General features: G+C 38.4%; 1 protein-coding gene across 2 annotated transcripts; it reads left to right on the forward strand.

The window, feature by feature from the left end:
* The first annotated feature begins 1,494 nt into the window (after window positions 1-1,494).
* On the forward strand, window positions 1,495-18,490 carry si:ch211-261d7.6 (zinc finger protein 90). 2 transcript variants are annotated; one of them, XM_063485784.1, is made up of 5 exons: window positions 1,495-1,854; window positions 10,392-10,901; window positions 13,077-13,586; window positions 15,764-16,273; window positions 16,456-18,490. In XM_063485784.1, the coding sequence occupies exons 1-5, from the start codon at window positions 1,740-1,742 to the stop codon at window positions 17,700-17,702; spliced, it is 2,892 nt and encodes a 963-aa protein (XP_063341854.1). In that variant the 5' UTR covers window positions 1,495-1,739; the 3' UTR covers window positions 17,703-18,490. The 2 variants fall into 2 exon arrangements, with proteins under 2 accessions (XP_063341854.1, XP_063341853.1); XM_063485783.1 differs by lacking the exons at window positions 10,392-10,901; window positions 13,077-13,586; window positions 15,764-16,273; window positions 16,456-18,490 and adding an exon at window positions 3,488-8,862.
* Window positions 18,491-20,569: the final 2,079 nt, after the last annotated feature.

Genomic DNA, 20,569 nt, shown 5'->3' on the forward strand with positions numbered 1-20,569 from the left:
CCAGTCAGTAGTGAAGTGCCAGATTAAATGCTGTAAATAAACCAATGTATAAGAGCACTGGATAAACAGATTAAAAACCACGCTGAGATGAAATAATTAGTATGAGAATTAAAGAGATACTTTTAGTTTCTTATCAGCCATTCACATACTCTTGTTTAGTGGTGTGATTTTTGGGTGGTTGGACGGGATAATGAAATCTTCATATACCAAATACTTTTCTAGATTTTTTTTTTAGAAGTTCAATCTGCCCACTTTCAAGCTTTTTCTTTTTACATTGAAATTGCAATTTTTGAACATAATTATATCTCAAAAACCATTAACAATTAAAAGCCTGAAAATTTCCCTGGTCTTTGGAGGCTCCTGAAGGGCAGTGTGCATGCTTACAAAGTGGGTGTCAAAAATGAAAAATATTTACCAAAATTACTCTCCCAAAGAAAACTAGAGTAACAGCTAGAAACTTAACCATGCTTTGTTTATTTGGTGCAACTTGTCATATTTGCTTAATGCAGCATAAAAGTTGAATGAAAATAGTATTTCCCTGTTTTTAGTGACATAGGAATGTAGTGTTAAAAATATTATAGATTATTTATTTTGCATTATTGTGAAATAAATTGAAAAAACTTCACAAACTATCACTTGTCTTTTACAGTGTGACGGGGTTTTTTTTGTATTAGTGTATACTCAAATATGGGACTTCACAGGACTGCTTCTTTTTTCACATTTTAACTACCAAGTATTCAGACATGAATATTATCTGTCCCGAATTATTGATGCTGATTCAGTTGTATGGTACAAACAACTAGGCCACTTTAGCTTACCTGTTTGTGCAGACAACCATATTCCCCATGGTTAAATGCAGCTGTTTGGGTTTAAGTCCGACCCAAGGTCCTTTGGTGTGTTTCCAGTTTTCCTATCCAATACTCTCCTATCAAATAAAGGCAAAAAAGCTATCCGAAAATAATTTTGAAGAGGATAACCACTTGTGATATCCATGTACTCTGACTAAGATTAAAGGGGGGGAAAAAGACGAACAAATTTCAGGCTTTTATCCATAATAGTCTTTGAGATATTCATTTTCAAACATTTGCTCAGATTTTAATGTGTGCAAAAAAGAGCTAAAAATGAATGGACTGGCTTTTTAAAATATCAATATATCAAAAATGTATTTGATACATGACCCTAAAATTTCACAGGTCACCGAATTAAACTTTAACCCCGTGTACTGTTGATCAATTAGTATAAGTAAATGCATTTTATTCTTTAACCTGTTTTTTAAAAAATCTTTTCAAATAGGTAACTAGTTCCAATCAACTGCAGTATATATGTAACTTTAGTTTTAGTGGAGAACAGCTCCTCCTGTTCTGCAACAAGTGGAACAGTTTGAGGGCGTTTGTTTTTCAGAGTAATGCACAACCACCACCACTGGCGTCGCTGCAGGGTGATAACTTCGTGTTGAGGCAAATAAAAGAGAAGAAGAAGACACTTCCGCTGAGGGGAAGGATAGGCGCACTGCGCAGGTGTTCTGACTACAGCTCGCCTTTATATGTACACCAACCGCATTATTAAAACGGTTAATGATACTTCTCCGTTATATTTTAGCGAACTAGACTTATATTACACACTGTTTTCACTCCCGTGGAACTGACTGAGTGGTAAAAAATAATTTCTATTAAAAAAACAAAACAACGGTGGCGCTGTTAAGCTAACAAGCACTAGCGCCACCAAGCAGCCACGCCAAGATGGAGGGATCTGCTTCCTCGGCCAGCATAGAGGACGGAGCTGAAAACAAACGCCACGCTGACGAAGGGACACCTGAAGAGAACGCCGGTCCATCGACTGAAGAAACCGCTGACAGTAAGCACCCATCAACAGGCCGTGACTTAAACATTTACGCTCCACCGTTAACACAGCATCAGTGCGTTCCTGTGCATTGTCTTCCTGCACTCCATTAATAGGAAAATGTAAATATGTGACTTGAAGGCAGATTTAAAAAGTGCTCTTTTAACACCAGTAACAAATATAAAGTTACCAGTTCGAGTTAAAGGCTTCCCAGCATTTTCAGTGGGGCGTATTGAGCAAACAGCGCCAGCCCTGGTCAAAGTTAATACTCAGCCATATGGATCGAAAATTATGTGACTGTTTTAATAATCTAGTCTTATGACATTGAATCAGGGCATTGCCAGAAGCAAATCTATGTATTGCTGGAAACATGCTTTTTCTGTAATCCTACTGAACATTATTAATGTTTGGCCAGGCCATAATAAGAGAAGTGCTCAATCTGCGGTATCTCCAGGTTTTTTTTCCATAATAATCTTTCCCTTGGTATTTATTTCATTTGCATTAACAATCTGGCACCAGCTATACACGCTTTATCCTTAATATCAGATTTGTGTGCGCATTGTTGTTTTTACATTGATGACCGCACAATGTTCTTAAAGTGTTGTTTATATTTTAATACCAATTCAGAACTTAAGTCTTGCCCCTCAACTACAAAATTATGACTTTTAAACTGAAACTTCATATCACCAAAAATTATTATTATTATTTACAGTATATTAATCTTCATAGAAGATTAAAGTAAACGGATTTTGGATTTAGAACTAGTTTTAAATTAGACTTTTCTGATTATTGTTTTATCAGTAAACAAACTTTAGCAATCAACGGAAGGAAGTTTTGTTTTCCTGAGCGTGGTTGTGTAACAACTAAAGCATTGCTTGTTTTTTGTTTTTTTTTTAGATCAATAGGAAATATTTATTTAGACAGCAAACAATACTACTCATACAGTTTCTCTTGGCTGTTTCCATCCAAAGCATTTAGTATGCTTTTACGTGTATATGTAGGTGGAAGCAGAATATCTTCACTACTTTTGCGCCTCGACTTCTTGCTGTTGAGACATCAGACTAAAGTTTCAGCAGGTCAGCAGGCAGATCGTCACTATTCCTTTGTATCGACAAGAAAAGCTTCAATGGGGACATGTTTTTAACACATAAAAAGCACTGCAGTTTTCTTGAAAAACACAGCCTTTACTTATTAATTCTCTAAACGTTTAAATAGGAGTTGATTTATGCCATTAAATGAGATTTTATCTAAACATGGTTGTCCACAGTGTGCAGGTGCTTTGCAGACCTTCAGTAACCATTTACCATGTCTATTAAAAAAAATGCAACTACAGCAACTGTATCAAATAACAAAATAATTCATCTTCAAGGTATTTTAGCCCTAAGCAGTGTATTTGCACCTCAGTAATGACACTTTTTTTTGTTGTTTTTTTTATGATAAGTGTTATTTTTCTCCTATCATTTCTTTGTTTTATATGGAAATTGTGCAGTTGTGTGATTATACTGTAAGCTCAAGTTATATTTAAAATAAAGACATGTTTGCACCCCTGTTTTTTGTTTTGTTTTGTTTTTTTAAATTTCTTTTCTTTTTTTCTTCTCTGAAAACAGGAGTGGCTTTGACCTCCTCTTTTCCCCTTTTCTATTTTTAGGGAGTGGGGTTTTCTGCTGTCAGCATTGTGGAGAGGGCTTCAGAGAGGAGGCAGCCTTCTTGAAGCATCTGCGTGAGCATCCACAAGAAAGCATGTATTTGGACAAGCACATGGATGAGTTACATGATGCAGAAAAGGACAATGAAGTGCTTCACTTTTGTTCTTTATGTTCAGCCTCATTTATTGACCTGAGTGAATACCACTTGCATATGGAGAAGAACCACGATCAGATCTCTCAAAAGGAGACTGGTATCCGGATTAATGCTGGCATAGCAAAGCAACACACTTATGAATGTCAGGACTGTGGGAAATCTTATGGTGTGATTGGACACTTTCTCAACCATCAGCGCTCACACAGACAACCCTCCAAATCAGTTTTTCATGACCTTCAGCATTTGAAAAAGAAGTCGTTTCAGTGCGAGTCTTGTGGGAGAAATTATTCTCGTGCTTCAGCTCTTGATGCCCATCGTCGTTGTCATGAGGAAAAGTTGATTAAGCCCAGAAACAGGAGTTCAGGAGATGCAATTCCAGCTGGGGAGTCATTAGCAGAAACAAAGGCAGGTGAAAGTCAAACAGAGGATTATTCTGAAAAGGTTTTTACATGCTCATGTGGGAAAGCTTTTTCTGCCCTGATGCGACTTAAGACTCATCAGAGATTTAGCCGCAATAGTCAGTGCTCTCCTGAAGAAATGAAACAAAAGCCAAAGAAGAACTGCAATGAGTTTTACTGCAGCGAGTGTAAAAAGGGTTTCAGTGGCCATATCGCTCTCTTTAACCATCAGCGATGGCATGCCAATCATGCTGATAATTCTGCAAAAAGGTTCCCATGTGAGGAATGTGGAAAAGTGTTTATGACTCTTACGTTCTACTACAGGCATCAGCGCACTGCACACAGTGACGAGACCCCAGCAAAGTCATTTCACCATCAGCTGTGCCAGCTACAGAAGAAGGCATTTGAATGTAAAGATTGCGGGCTAAAGTTCTCCAGGTCTTCAGCACTTCATTCTCATCAACTTCATCACACAGATGTTTTTAGAGAAACTGAGAAGGAGGCCCAGATGTGTTCCTCTCTACCTCAAGACCAAATGGCAGAAAGCAGAAGAGCAGAGATTTACTTGGAAACGTCTACAGAAGGAAAAGTGCAGCTGGACAGTTTGCCTCCGACCAACATGACTGAAGAGTTGTACGTAGTTGAGACTGATGAAGACATGGAAAGTTATGAACCCGGTGACTTTAACGTACAGGTGATCAGTGCAAGTGAGTCTGAGGATGAGCCACCCCAAGATCTGAATCCTGACCTGGAGCTGGTGTGTGAATCCGATCAGGAGGGAAGAGATGACGGTGATATTGTTTCCAAACCAGAAATGGACTTGAAAATTGTACAAATTGATTTTGAGCAGGCTGACGAGCCGATTGCACTGATAGCGAGGGAAGCCGAGAATAAATCAGCAGAAGACAGGTTTGATTGTCCAGAGTGTTATCGCTGGTTTTCTAGTTCTTCATCGCTGCGTGTTCACAGAATGTGGCATGGTGTTCATAAGAGAAGACAGCAGGCACAAGGTCAGTCAGCGCCTCTTTACGCATGTGACACTTGTGGTCATGAAGCAAGTAGCTTTGAGGCACACTGCCATCACATACAGACCCACGGTGGCCAGAAGCCAAGCAGCGATGCATTTCAGGAGGTGGAGGGATTAGAGAAGAAAAATCTGACGTGCAGTGAATGTGGCAAAGTTTTCTCTCGTTTGTCTGCTTTGGTCTCTCATCAGTTGCATCATCCCAAAAGAAAACAGTTCCAGTGCCCAGATTGCACAATGTCTTATTTGCATGCAGCTAGCCTGTTTAACCATATGAAAACCTGCTCTGCACAAAAACAGGAAAATATTTCAGTCAGTAAGAAAGAATACAATCCAAAGAAAACCCTTCTGGGCCCAAAGATCTATCATTGTGAGCAGTGTGGAAAGGGTTTTTGGTCTTTAGGGGCTTTCTCACACCACAAGCAAAATCCGACAGAGTGTGCAGATTTGAGGCTGAGAAAAGGTGTCCCGGGATCCTCTGTTAATGGACACCAACGCTCTAGCATGAAGGTTGCATGTCCGGTGTGTGGCAGAAAATTTCGGCACAGAGGCATCATGACATTGCACATGCGAAAGCATGAAAATGGAAATCACAAATGCGAACTCTGCAACAGGTCATTCCGCCTTTTTTCCAGCCTCCTTAGACACCAGGTAGTGCATAATGACCAGTTGCTCCCACCACCCATCAAGTCTTTTCAGCATCAAGTTGAACAGCTGAAAAAGAACACCTACAGCTGTCCTGACTGTGGGAAGTTGTTCTCACGGGCCAAAGCACTGCAGTTTCATATGAAAAGCCATGGTTATGAGAGTGGGCATTCTCCATCATCATCGCGGTCCAGAGTCACACTGGAGGATCTACAGTGCGCTACGTGCCTTGCACATTTCAACAGCAAGGTCTCTTTAAGGGTTCATCAGAAACTGTGCATTAAAAGAGACAATCAAGTCGTTGCAAATACAGAAAACAATGATGCTCTAAGATTGTGCGAAGGCAGCATGGATGCTAGCACATGGGAAAGCTCTGACCAGTCAAAGGTACATACACCAGTAAAGAGTGAAATGGATGGCACGGAACCAGAGATGGAAAATGACACAGGTGACGGAGAACTGGAGAACCCAACTGCATCCAATATGAAATACAAATGCAAAAAATGCGACAGAAGCTTTTCAGTAGTTGGGGCTTTAAATTTTCACAAAAGAATTCATGCTGAGGGCTACAGGTCTTTACCAAAATCCAAACTGGCCATTTCTACAATATTAAAAAAACCTAAACAAGAAGAGCAGGGTAAAGGACTGTTTCACTGCTCTGAATGTGGGAGACGGTTCATGTCTAACTCAGCCCTGGGCTCCCACAAACGATGGCACAAAGAAAAGAAATCTTCGCGGTCCCTGCTAAAAGATGATGATTTGAAATCTCTTAACCACAAAACCGTAGATGGAACTTTTCAGTGCAAAAACTGTGGCAAACAGTTTTTTAACCACCGCGTTCTGCAGCGCCACCAGATGTTTAATCCACCATGTCAAAGCAAAGCCGTACCAGAGCCAGATTTGAGCAGCATCGAACCAGGCAAGACATTTGTGCAAGATTCACTTCCAGCCAAGAACAGTAAAACTTTAGAGATGGGAAACGAGGCGTTTGACCAGGCTCCAGAACAAGTCCAAATAAATTGCAGTGAGAGTGAGGCTGTATTACTGGCACTGAAGCCAAAACCTCACCAGTGTCCCCTCTGCTCAATGACCTTTACTAAAGCAAGAGGACTGCGTGCTCACAAATGGCAGGCCCACGCAAAGAGCACAAAAGGCAAACGCAAAGCTGCTTTGAGTAGAAAAAAAGAGCCTGTTGCCTCAAGTAGTGAGATGAGGAAAACTGGAGATTCATCAGTAGCAGAAAATACCAGTGTGATGTTAAAAAGTAGCACAGTTGACAGAGAGGGGATGAAAATCACATTGGATTCTCCTGTGAAATTGTGTCAGGACTCCAGGGAATGGGGCATTTCTGAAGGCGCCCCCAACTTTAAGAGAGTTTACCTGGATGTGAAGCAGGAGTCGAAACTGGATAATCAAACTCCTAGAGCTGCAGCTGAGGTTCCTCCACAAGTCAGCTGTGTATCGGAGAACACAGCCAAATGCTTCTTCAAGTGTGATAAGTGTGGGAAAGCTTTCCAAACTGAGGAACAATTAGGGACCCATAAGGCAAAGGCACAGAGTCGGCCTTACTCCTGTGCTCTGTGCTGCCAAGGCTTTTGGACTGAGAATCAGCTACATCAGCACCTTGCTTGGCACGACGAAGTCCGCTGCCGTCTGCCGAATGAGGTACGCTATAGACTGAGTGCTGCTATGACCTCAAAGCCTCTAAAACCCAATCCCCCCGCTGCTGACAACAGAGAAAAGTTTTTCCCATCTTCTAAAGTGATTCGGCCTACGCTTAACTCAGCTGGCCAGTCACAAAGTAGCCATAAGTGCCAACACTGTGGCAAAGCCTTTCTTTCACCGACTGCATTACAGAAACACAAAACGGAGCAGTGCAGCAGCAGTGACTCATACCATTGCTCCGTTTGCCCCAGGACCTTCCGTGAAATCCAAGACCTCATCGAGCATCACCAGGAATGTATCAGCGATTACAAAAGACAAAGCGACGCTCCTGCTGCTGTCTCTGCAGGAGATTCCAATGGCCTTACCTGCCTTGAATGTGGAACTACTTTTTGTCAAGAAACGGATTTGCACCAGCATTATATTGAACACACCCACAGAGTGAATTAAAGCAAAGAAACCTGAAAAGACCTGAAACAATAACTCTGTACATAGATGCTGGCTTTTCTGAAACTTCCAAAAATGTTTGTTAGAAAATTTCTTTTTTGCACCTTTTACTTTGGCTAAATAGTTCCTAATTTGTTCGTATAGTTTTTTCATTGTACTTAAACATGTAACACTGGACTAGTATATGCTGAGATATAGCATTAAAACCACTGGCAGGTAAAATCGGTAACAAAGATCACTCTATTCCGTTATTAAGTTGATGTTAGTTCTATTTTGACCTGCACCACAAATCAAAACGGTGCTGAAGACCAAGCAACCAGACAGCACCAGAAAGAGCTGCACTGTGCAAGAGGTGGCTTTAATGATCTGTCTGGTGGAGGTACAAATGTGGAAATATACAGTGTTGTTTTTGTTTTTTGTTTTTTTTTTTTGGGGGGGGGCACTGATGTCATAGATCTCATAGATTTTTTTTGCTGTTTTAAATTGACCTGTCGTGAATGTAAATTGAACTTGATTAATTTCTTTGGGGACCACTGTCTTTCATTTTCGGATAAATTTATGCATGTAAATTGCCCAGAGAAATGAAAAATGCTGTTGACACACTACTTGCAAAGTGTAGAAAGACATGCTAAACAATGTTGCACCACACGTATGTGCTAATTTTGCTGCTGTTTTTGTTAAGAATTGATGTTTTGTTGAAGGATGAATGACGTTTTGCATATTTTACCGAAAGATAAAGAACCTGAAATTCAGCAATGTGTACTCTTTACATAACCTGGTAGAAAAACAAAATTCTTGTCTAACATCACTTGGTCACTTCCATTATTATAAACTGTACTACGTTCAGGCCATTGTATGCTTTGTACAATGCATTACGCATTAACTGATTTATAAGCTCCTCTGTTGATTCTTTATAGTGTTATTTCTGTTGTGTGATAAAATATTCATTACTTAAAGTAGCAGTTATGTTCTTGTAGTATAGTTCTAAGTAGTTTGTTATATTTATTTGTTTTTTATTCCTAGAAGAAGTCAAAGAAGTTGAAAATAAACTAACTTTGCCATGATTAATGGTTGTGTGATTAATTCAGTCAGTCTGCATATTCTAGTCATGTCTGGGTTGTTAATATTGTTGTTTCCCATTTCACGATTACTTAGCTTATGAATATGCCAATATGTGGGTGACATAAATTGCTTTCGGATTACTGCATTTCATATCTAGCATGTAATAAATAGAGCACCTTGATGTGTCAAAGTAGCAAACTAAAAGTTTTCTACTAAAACAATGTACAAATAAGTAAAAGCATGTGTTGTTGATCATATTAGTTAAGGCTCTGCAGTGATATAGGTCCAGCTTCCTCCAATTTAAAGATGTTTGCAGTGCCTGCTGTAGCACTGATCAACAAACATTTTGTTACTGGGTTTCTTTCACCTGTACTTCCACAAATTTCACTTACTGACTCCAAATATGAGAGCTGTTTTCTTCTAGCTTCACGTTTTTTGTCGTTATGATGTTCCACTGATTCACTGGATAACAGGACTGGACAGAAATGGAGATGTATTTCAGTGTTTAAGACATCAGTGCACTAAAGGTGATTTTCTTGGTCCTGATAAACATGAACTGATGCTTCACGATGAGTTCAAAAGGAAACGTAAACCAGCTGAATCGGCAGCATTCGAGCAGGTTGTTTCTTGGCAGTCACATAGCTGTTAATAGTGCTGAGCTTGTGGATAAACATGCTGAAAGCATATCAGATAATGAGTGCCAGAATGTCACTGAAGATGCACTTTCTACATTCTCTCATTTTCTCCACCAGATCTGTATGATGTCAGCGATAAGTGCCGCTAAAGATTTCATCAAGATATGAAAGTGATGAAAACCTGATATCAGGGAAAATTGAGTCAGAGCTTGATGGGTGACCACTGTTGGTTCTTGCAAAGAGAAATGACTGTGCAGTAAAATCCAGTGCCTCAAACATTTCTGAGCACCCTGAGCATGCTTGTTTTTATTTTTAGCTAAATTGATAGAAATATACTTAAATGCAACTCCGGTGTCGTCTTTGTTTAAAAAAAAAAAAAAAAAAACCCACAAAAAACAATTTTGGTGGCAAATAGTTTAAATCCCAGATATAGTGTCAATATATTGTTATTAAAAAATATTGAAATGGCAACGTGACTCTCAAAAACCTAATGTGCAGGCTTAAATCAGATTTCTTATCTAAAATCAGTGTAAAAAAATTTCTCAGTGGCAAACAAAAAACATTTGTATATATCAGTGTAATCAGGAGGGGCTAAAAGATGTCTTTACTGTCAGTGCTTTGAAATCAGTATTTTTATGCTTAATTTTAGGTATTTTTTTTTTAATTTCCTATTTAAGTTTATTTGAATTTTGTTGTTTGTTTGTTTTTTGGGTTTTTTTGCACATGCTGACATGTGATCACTTTCTAATGCCCGCTGAATCATAAAATAATTGATCTCAAACTGTCAAAATAAAATATTACTCAGACTTTCCATGTAAAACACAGGCTGCCATAATAATCTACATGGTAATTAAAATTTTCTCCTGTTGCTCTTTGCAGATAAAGAACTCAGTGTTGAATGTAAGGACTGTGGGCTGAGGTTTGCACAGCAGGAGCTCTACGAGACTCACCTGCACCAGCACGCCGTGGAAGACGAGGAAACTCCGATGGAAGAGGACAGGACAGCAGAAACACTGTCTGAGAGAGCAGACGATGGAGAAAGCAGAGATGAAGATGTGAAAAATACACTTGGACAGGGTTACACCTGTGTGACCTGTGGAAAGAATTATAAATACCGGGTTTCGTTCCAAAAACACCAGCGCCTACACTGGAAGAGATCCTCTAAAGGAGATAAAACGAATGCAAACATGCAAGAGCAGCCGAGAAAAGAAGACAATGTGGAGAGAAGTGGCAGTGAAGGCCCAGGCGAGGATGCAATGACTGCAGAGCATGGCAACTCTGTGGAGTCTGATTGTACAGAGCCTGTGTGTCACTCAAAGGTTTCCAAACTATCTGATGGGTCTGAATCAGAAGATGTACGATCGCAAACCAGAGGAGAGGTGGATGAGAGTGAGTCATAGCATGCGAACATGCACACACATAGACAAGTGGTAATAAGAGTGCTCTGATTCTGATCTCAGGTGATGCCAGTTCTTCACATGTTTGCTAGCTGACCATCTCAAGTTTGCCTGAAAAAAATTAAAAGATGGGAGTTATACTTATTAATAGGAAGTAAGCAAAATTCCAGGTCTCTACTGGCCTTAGTTTTCTTTGAAAGAAATTTGCTCAAAGTCCCTAAAATATTTGTGTTACTGACAGATCTGAAGTGCTGTTGTTTACAGGCAGAGAACTGAGATTTTATGTACAATTTTTCATACAAAAGGCTCAAAATATTCTTTAAAAGAGTCCAATTCAGGTGAAAAAAAACCACATTTTCATCCAGCTATGACACTATTGTACCAAATCTAAATGAACTTATTTGTAAATAACAAGTTCCTTTTAATATTACATCCAAAGTTTGTCATGATGATCACTCTGATTTTCCTCAATATAAATTCTTTTTTCCATGCTTACATTTGGCAGCCAGAGTCTATAATACATTCTAATATTTCTAAGATTTACTGGATTTAAGATTAAGAGTCTAAATTTCACGTGGTGCTTTTTATTTACAAGGTGAGATAGCATGCTTACCAAATTTATTAGACCACAACCCAGTGTAAGGTTTATGCCACAGCTGCCCTAGATTAACAGTTTTCGTAATTACCAAATCATGTTTTATGTTTCTGCAATGTGCAGGCTCTTTTATCAAAATTATATTTTTAATGCCATAATATAATTATTGCTCTACTCCATGTATTTTTAAATTGACTGCTTTACAATTAGGCTGAGAAAAAATATCATAAAGTATGTTATTATTCGGTTAAGATGGCAAATTACAGTCATTTACTTGTATTTGTGAACAGATGAGTTCTTTTTAGTGTTTGAATGATTAATTTCCGAGTTCTTAAAGAACTCTAGTGTGCAGCTGAAATTTGGGTGTAAAAATGCAGACCCAGTTTATTTTCCTAATCTCTAAAGTTTTGGGGTTTTCTTGTTTTTATGACAAGTGATCTAATAAATGTAAGCACTGTAACTTTTGAGGCACTTTGCCAAATTGCATTTTCACATTTATATTAAATTATTGCTAAGATAGAATTCTTAATCAAGAATCATCTCACCAGTGATGCTGAATCATTCGGCTATTAAACTAAACAGAAACCATAACTACTCCACCACAGCGTTTATTTCTTTTGCAAGAACATAATACATAATCAAACTAAGTGAATGCAACACATTCACTTACGTCAATTGTTTGTCTTCAGCGTTAATAAAACAAATGTTATTCAAAAGTGTTTCCAGTCACAAAATATGTAATTCTCAGGATTTTGATGTCATTCTCCTTAAATACATATCTGTGTCCAGAGGTGGAATCATGAACTTGTGTTTTTGTGTTGTAACGGCACTCATCATACATCTGTTCTTTCTGTGCAGAAAAATCTACTTGCTGGATGACTCAGTTTAAATTCTTATAAAATGGGAAAACGAGCAAAAACATGATCTTAAATTTAACAGGAACTTTTGTGTGTCAGAAGCTGTAAATTAAAATCTTGTTTCTACAGGGTTGCAGATCTGCTGTCAGAGGCTGGACATAAAACAATTTTAAGTACTTCAAGCATCTATCACTGAATGTTAATTTGAGCTACACTCCTTCTTGAGGGTTTATATTTATAGAGCTGTGGTATCAGATATTTAAACATGTAAAGAACCTAGCTCAGATGACTTTACTGGATAGTGGGATATTAAAATAGATCCTCAAAAATGATAGAAAAACATCAAAAAACACCTACTTTCTTCTCCTGAAATACTTAAGTGGAGTCCAACCTGTGCTTTTATTTGTTTTGTTTTGTTGGTTTTTTGTTGTTTTTAAACTGCTAAAATTTTAACAGAGTAATGTTAAAAATTGTGCAAGTTTTCCACAGACTGTGATCAGTTGGTTGCTTTACATCAGATGGTAACTTTGTGAGTAATGAGCTGTCCTCCTGAGTTTGAGACAAACTTTCAGATGATGAAATACAGAACGATCATTTGTCTAAAATAATTTATAAAATCATAACAGGTTTATTCTACATCTTCATAACTTACACTAAACATTTAATCCATCTCAATAATTTTTGTACTTAAATTTTCTCCTGTTGCTCTTTGCAGATAAAGAACTCAGTGTTGAATGTAAGGACTGTGGGCTGAGGTTTGCACAGCAGGAGCTCTACGAGACTCACCTGCACCAGCACGCCGTGGAAGACGAGGAAACTCCGATGGAAGAGGACAGGACAGCAGAAACAGTGTCTGAGAGAGCAGACGATGGAGAAAGCAGAGATGAAGATGTGAAAAATACACTTGGACAGGGTTACACCTGTGTGACCTGTGGAAAGAATTATAAATACCGGGTTTCGTTCCAAAAACACCAGCGCCTCCACTGGAAGAGATCCTCTAAAGGAGATAAAACGAATGCAAACATGCAAGAGGAGGCGAGGAAAGAAGACAATGTGGAGAGAATTGGCGGTGAAGGCCCAGGCGAGGATGCAATGACTGCAGAGCATGACAACTCTGTGGAGTCTGATTGTACAGAGCCTGTGTGTCACTCAAAGGTTTCCAAACTATCTGATGGGTCTGAATCAGAAGATGTACGATCGCAAACCAGAGGAGAGGTGGATGAGAGTGAGTCATAGCATGCGAACATGCACACACATAGACAAGTGGTAATAAGAGTGCTCTGATTCTGATCTCAGGTGATGCCAGTTCTTCACATGTTTGCTAGCTGACCATCTCAAGTTTGCCTGAAAAAAATTAAAAGATGGGAGTTATACTTATTAATAGGAAGTAAGCAAAATTCCAGGTCTCTACTGGCCTTAGTTTTCTTTGAAAGAAATTTGCTCAAAGTCCCTAAAATATTTGTGTTACTGACAGATCTGAAGTGCTGTTGTTTACAGGCAGAGAACTGAGATTTTATGTACAATTTTTCATACAAAAGGCTCAAAATATTCTTTAAAAGAGTCCAATTCAGGTGAAAAAAAACCACATTTTCATCCAGCTATGACACTATTGTACCAAATCTAAATGAACTTATTTGTAAATAACAAGTTCCTTTTAATATTACATCCAAAGTTTGTCATGATGATCACTCTGATTTTCCTCAATATAAATTCTTTTTTCCATGCTTACATTTGGCAGCCAGAGTCTATAATACATTCTAATATTTCTAAGATTTACTGGATTTAAGATTAAGAGTCTAAATTTCACGTGGTGCTTTTTATTTACAAGGTGAGATAGCATGCTTACCAAATTTATTAGACCACAACCCAGTGTAAGGTTTATGCCACAGCTGCCCTAGATTAACAGTTTTCGTAATTACCAAATCATGTTTTATGTTTCTGCAATGTGCAGGCTCTTTTATCAAAATTATATTTTTAATGCCATAATATAATTATTGCTCTACTCCATGTATTTTTAAATTGACTGCTTTACAATTAGGCTGAGAAAAAATATCATAAAGTATGTTATTATTCGGTTAAGATGGCAAATTACAGTCATTTACTTGTATTTGTGAACAGATGAGTTCTTTTTAGTGTTTGAATGATTAATTTCCGAGTTCTTAAAGAACTCTAGTGTGCAGCTGAAATTTGGGTGTAAAAATGCAGACCCAGTTTATTTTCCTAATCTCTAAAGTTTTGGGGTTTTCTTGTTTTTTATGACAAGTGATCTAATAAATGTAAGCACTGTAACTTTTGAGGCACTTTGCCAAATTGCATTTTCACATTTATATTAAATTATTGCTAAGATAGAATTCTTAATCAAGAATCATCTCACCAGTGATGCTGAATCATTCGGCTATTAAACTAAACAGAAACCATAACTACTCCACCACAGCGTTTATTTCTTTTGCAAGAACATAATACATAATCAAACTTAAGTGAATGCAACACATTCACTTACGTCAATTGTTTGTCTTCAGTGTTAATAAAACAAATGTTATTCAAAAGTGTTTCCAGTCACAAAATATGTAATTCTCAGGATTTTGATGTCATTCTCCTTAAATACATATCTGTGTCCAGAGGTGGAATCATGAACTTGTGTTTTTGTGTTGTAACGGCACTCATCATACATCTGTTCTTTCTGTGCAGAAAAATCTACTTGCTGGATGACTCAGTTTAAATTCTTATAAAATGGGAAAACGAGCAAAAACATGATCTTAAATTTAACAGGAACTTTTGTGTGTCAGAAGCTGTAAATTAAAATCTTGTTTCTACAGGGTTGCAGATCTGCTGTCAGAGGCTGGACATAAAACAATTTTAAGTACTTCAAGCATCTATCACTGAATGTTAATTTGAGCTACACTCCTTCTTGAGGGTTTATATTTATAGAGCTGTGGTATCAGATATTTAAACATGTAAAGAACCTAGCTCAGATGACTTTACTGGATAGTGGGATATTAAAATAGATCCTCAAAAATGATAGAAAAACATCAAAAAACACCTACTTTCTTCTCCTGAAATACTTAAGTGGAGTCCAACCTGTGCTTTTATTTGTTTTGTTTTGTTGGTTTTTTGTTGTTTTTAAACTGCTAAAATTTTAACAGAGTAATGTTAAAAATTGTGCAAGTTTTCCACAGACTGTGATCAGTTGGTTGCTTTACATCAGATGGTAACTTTGTGAGTAATGAGCTGTCCTCCTGAGTTTGAGACAAACTTTCAGATGATGAAATACAGAACGATCATTTGTCTAAAATAATTTATAAAATCATAACAGGTTTATTCTACATCTTCATAACTTACACTAAACATTTAATCCATCTCAATAATTTTTGTACTTAAATTTTCTCCTGTTGCTCTTTGCAGATAAAGAACTCAGTGTTGAATGTAAGGACTGTGGGCTGAGGTTTGCACAGCAGGAGCTCTACGAGACTCACCTGCACCAGCACGCCGTGGAAGACGAGGAAACTCCGATGGAAGAGGACAGGACAGCAGAAACAGTGTCTGAGAGAGCAGACGATGGAGAAAGCAGAGATGAAGATGTGAAAAATACACTTGGACAGGGTTACACCTGTGTGACCTGTGGAAAGAATTATAAATACCGGGTTTCGTTCCAAAAACACCAGCGCCTCCACTGGAAGAGATCCTCTAAAGGAGATAAAACGAATGCAAACATGCAAGAGGAGGCGAGGAAAGAAGACAATGTGGAGAGAATTGGCGGTGAAGGCCCAGGCGAGGATGCAATGACTGCAGAGCATGACATCTCTGTGGAGTCTGATTGTACAGAGCCTGTGTGTCACTCAAAGGTTTCCAAACTATCTGATGGGTCTGAATCAGAAGATGTACGATCGCAAACCAGAGGAGAGGTGGATGAGAGTGAGTCATAGCATGCGAACACATTTTATTATTATTATTATTAGTGTTAGAGCTGAAACAGGCTGGTTTACTGCACCCTTGCTTAACAGCATGTCAGCATGATACTACATCTTCACAATTTACACTAAACATTTAATCAGTACCAATATTTACTGTACTTAATAACTTTTTTTCCTTTGTAGATGAGGAGCACAGAGTTGAATGTAAGGACTGTGGGCTGAAGTTCACACAGTGGGAAAACTACGAGACTCACCTGCACCAGCACGCTCTGGAAGAGGAGGAAGCGGAGATTGAAGACCACATGGTAGCAGAACTAGTGCCAGAGAGAGAAGATGCTGGAGAAAATGGAGATGAAAGCATGATTGGTAATACAGCTGAGCGTGATGAGAGCGATTCAGCCCAAACAGGGACCTCAGACCCGATTCAAAGTTTTGGAGTTTCCACCGCCTCAATGAAGAATGCACCTAGAAAAGATTATGTTTGCTCGATCTGTGGAAAGATTTACGCATACCTGGTTTCTTTCAAAAAACACCAACAGCTGCACGAAAACGAGTCCTCTGCATCAGCGAAACCTCCGAACGAGTCAATTTTGCGCCAGTACGAGTGTCCAGATTGTGGGATGCTGTTCATCAGACGAACACGGCTAATCTCCCACCTGAGAGTTCACAGAGCAAGCATTTCGTTAAAATCAGCCCCTCACAGATGTGATACTTGTAACAAGGACTTTGCTTCTGTGGGGCCGTGGTTGGCTCACGCTGAGCTACATAAACAGAATCCATTTTGGTGTTTGAGCTGCGCGCGCGGCTTTAGAGATGAAGCGTCACTAGACAAACACCTGCAAAATCACTATCACAGGCACGGGAGCATCAGCACGTCTGCACAACCCACAAGTCACTTCAGCAACCACAGTGGAGCTAAGCAGAGCTTCTCCAATCCCGGAAAGGTATTTTCGCATCAAAAACAGCATCGCACCAACTCTGTGAACCTGGGAGGTTTGATTCAAAGAAGTGCTCTTCTCCCTTGTGTTGAAGAAGAGCCAGAAATGAGTGCAGACTTAAACGAACCACCAGAAGAGGAGGAAAGCACACAGAAAACAGGACTACAAAGCCCATGTGAGAAGATTGAGGATCGTGACAGATCTGACGAGTCAGACTGTGGAGAACCGGTGCTTCACTTTAAGATTTTGAGACAAGCTAGCTTGGCTGATCTATCTGACGAGTCCAAATCAGAAGACGTACAGTCACAAACAAGAAACGAGCCGGACGAGACCGAGTCACAGGAAATAAATGTGCACAGCGACCATAAGTACTGGGAATGGGAGTGCTTTGACTGTGATATGGGCTTTGATGATGTGGCAAAGCTGCACTCACATTATATAAAACATGCAACTGGGGAGTTGCCTATACTGTGGGATAACACAGAGGGATGAGGTGTCACTGAAGCATTTGATTTCTCACCCCTGCTTCTGTTCAGATCTTTTTTAAGGACATCATACAGCTGCTACAATAAAAAAGCTTTTGCCCTTTTTTAAAACAATTTTCTTTACTTATTCCTGATGAATTTATCTTAAAATCATGCGTTACAGTACACTAACAACAAATATCTACACCAAGGAGGCCTATTTGAGGTATAGCCTCAATGTGCTATGAGATTAAACTTTTTAAGGCATATTTTCAGTACATAAAATCCAAGAGACTGAGAAACATTCTTGAATGAAACAGGTCAAACAAAAAGAAAAAAGGAAAACTTGAGTACAGCTGTCCACTCTGTGTTCTGGAGAATCCTGGAGAATCTTTTCACTGCAGATGCTGACACAGAGAGGATTTTATGAATGTGCCAGTTGAGGACGTACAAGACATCCATCTCTGAAATTAGACACACTGATCTTCATGTCTTCTTGCTCAGTTGTGCACCAGAGCCTGTCACTTCATTCTCTCCTCTCTCCAGAGTTTGTGAAAGGCTGACCTGTGAAATGTGGATTACACACTGTTGTAGGAAATCTTCAGTTTTCTGTCGGTTTCCCACATAAAAACAGAACTCTTGAACACTGTCTCACTCACTGCTGGGATATTTATTGAACTCCAGCCTTTCTGTCCATCTGACTTTTATCAAGTAAATGGACAATATTCCTTCTCCCTCACCTCAATTATTCCAGTATCCAGAGGTGTGCACAGATATTTTGTGTGAGATGTTTTCCAAATAAAAAGGCATATTCTTTTATAGACGAAGTTTCTGAAGTCTGTTTTTATTTTTGACATTTTAAACGTATAATTAAACTCAGACACACAACTAATCAAATCGACATGTGCTTTTTCTGATGTAGTAAGTGGAGATGTTTTTTTCTTCTAGTGATTAATTAGGTTTACAACTTCAAAAACGTTGATTTGTTTTTTGCTACTAGTAGCTAAAAATGAGCATCTGGATGCCTAATCAGAAATTCCATCCAGATATTGTCAAATTAAAGCATTTCTGATCACTTTAATGGCGTATAAAATGGCAACCTATAAAGGAAGAATGATAAACGACTTCACTGATTTTAGAGTAAGTGTATTAATGAGCACTAAGATAGATAGTTGATAGATAGTTGGCCAGTCTGCAACAGTCACTAGTTTGAAAAATGTAACATTCAGTGGTTTATTTAGTAATACAATGAGAGCTAATTGCACTCGATAGACTTTTATGAGATTTCATGAATTTTAAATTAAGCAAATAAGCACACAACTTCATAAGCTTCTGTACTTGCTGTTTCTAAGTCTAGTAATTTGTGCTATATTAAAATCGAGGGCTGCACATAAATGCAAGAGACATCTACAACTCAGTATACAAAGCCCATTCCAAAAAAAATGTAATGATGAGTAAATATAAAAAAAACCAAAACAACAGAATGCAATCAATTGGAAACCAGTTTTTTTCAGAACACTTCAAATGTTTAAATGTAGAAAATATAGGGTTTGAAGAAAAATGTTTAATCATTATAAATTTGATGGCATGTCTCAGAAAAGTTTGCATGGTGCAATAAAGGCTTTAAAGGTAAGTGGTACTTAAAAGAAACAGCAGGAGGAACATTTTTGCAGCTCATTAGGTTAATTGGGAACAGTCTGAGTATATAAACAACATCTTAAAGAGGCAGAGTTTTGCATATCTGCAAAAAACAAAAACTGCATCTACAATTTCAGAATAATTTCCCTCAACTTAAAATAATGAAGATTTTGAATATATTGTTTTCATAATATCATCAAAAGATTCGGAGAATCTGGAGAAATCTCTGTGGGCAAGGGATAAGGCGAAAGTCTATGTCGCATGCCCGGGATCTTTGGGTCCGGACACAATTCTGTCATTGAAATCACTGCATGTCCAGTGTTGTGAAGAAGCCATATGTGAACATGATCCAGAAACACTGCTGTCTTCTCTGGGTCAGTTAAAAAGCCTGCATCTCTGATGGTATGGAGGTGCTTTACACCTATGGAACTGGCAGCTTTCACATCTGGAAACCATCAGTGCTGTAAGGTATATACAGGTTTTAGATCAACACATGGTCCCATCCAGGCAACCGTTTTTTCCAAGGAAGTCCTTTCATATTTCAGACTGCATTTCTTACAGCAGCTTTGGAGCAGAAGAGTCCAGATGTTGAACTGACCTGCCTGCAGTCCAAACCTTTCACCAGCTGAAAACATTTGATGCATCATCAAATGGAAAATACAGTTAGAATCCTACATCAGAGGAGAACATTCCTCTCACAAAAGTCCAGCAGATGCTCTCCTCAGTTCCCAAACATTTACAGATTGTTATTACAAGGAGAAGGAATGCCACCATCAAATGTTACCATCAAATACAAAATTAGCTTATATTTTTCTTAAAATAGTGCATTTTCTCAATTTAACCATTTTCCATGTTTTCTGTGTTGTATTGCGAAAAATGTATGGGCTGATGACTTTTGTAAGTCATTGTAGTCTGTTTTTATTAATCTTTTACACAGTATCCCAACTTTTTGGGAATTGGGTTTGTATATACAACAGACGCTTCACATTAAAATGACGGTTTTTGTAATTATGTTTGCGTGCGTGCACATGACATGAGTGTGCAGTCACAGTGTGAGTTTATGAAGGTTATACTACAAAGTCTTTGTGTCTCTGTGAACACCTGCACTTTGAGGATCCCTGGAAATTTTACAATAAAAATGAATATTAAACTTTTTTAAAGGTTTTTGTTCTCCCTCTTCTGATATTTTATTTGTTGCAACAACAAAAAAAAATCGAAACGGACTTAACACTGGTCAAGGATGCCAACCGGTAGTAG

This window comes from Pelmatolapia mariae, linkage group LG10_11 (genome assembly GCF_036321145.2).
Source record: "Pelmatolapia mariae isolate MD_Pm_ZW linkage group LG10_11, Pm_UMD_F_2, whole genome shotgun sequence".
Taxonomy (NCBI): domain Eukaryota; kingdom Metazoa; phylum Chordata; class Actinopteri; order Cichliformes; family Cichlidae; genus Pelmatolapia; species Pelmatolapia mariae.

Bases quoted from the DNA above. Each gene is read 5' to 3' on its own strand.
- si:ch211-261d7.6 (XM_063485783.1), top strand. From the start codon at position 1,740: ATGGAGGGATCTGCTTCCTCGGCCAGCATAGAGGACGGAGCTGAAAAC. The intron at 1,855-3,487 runs GTAAGCACCCAT...TTCTATTTTTAG, and splicing joins GACTGAAGAAACCGCTGACA to GGAGTGGGGTTTTCTGCTGT.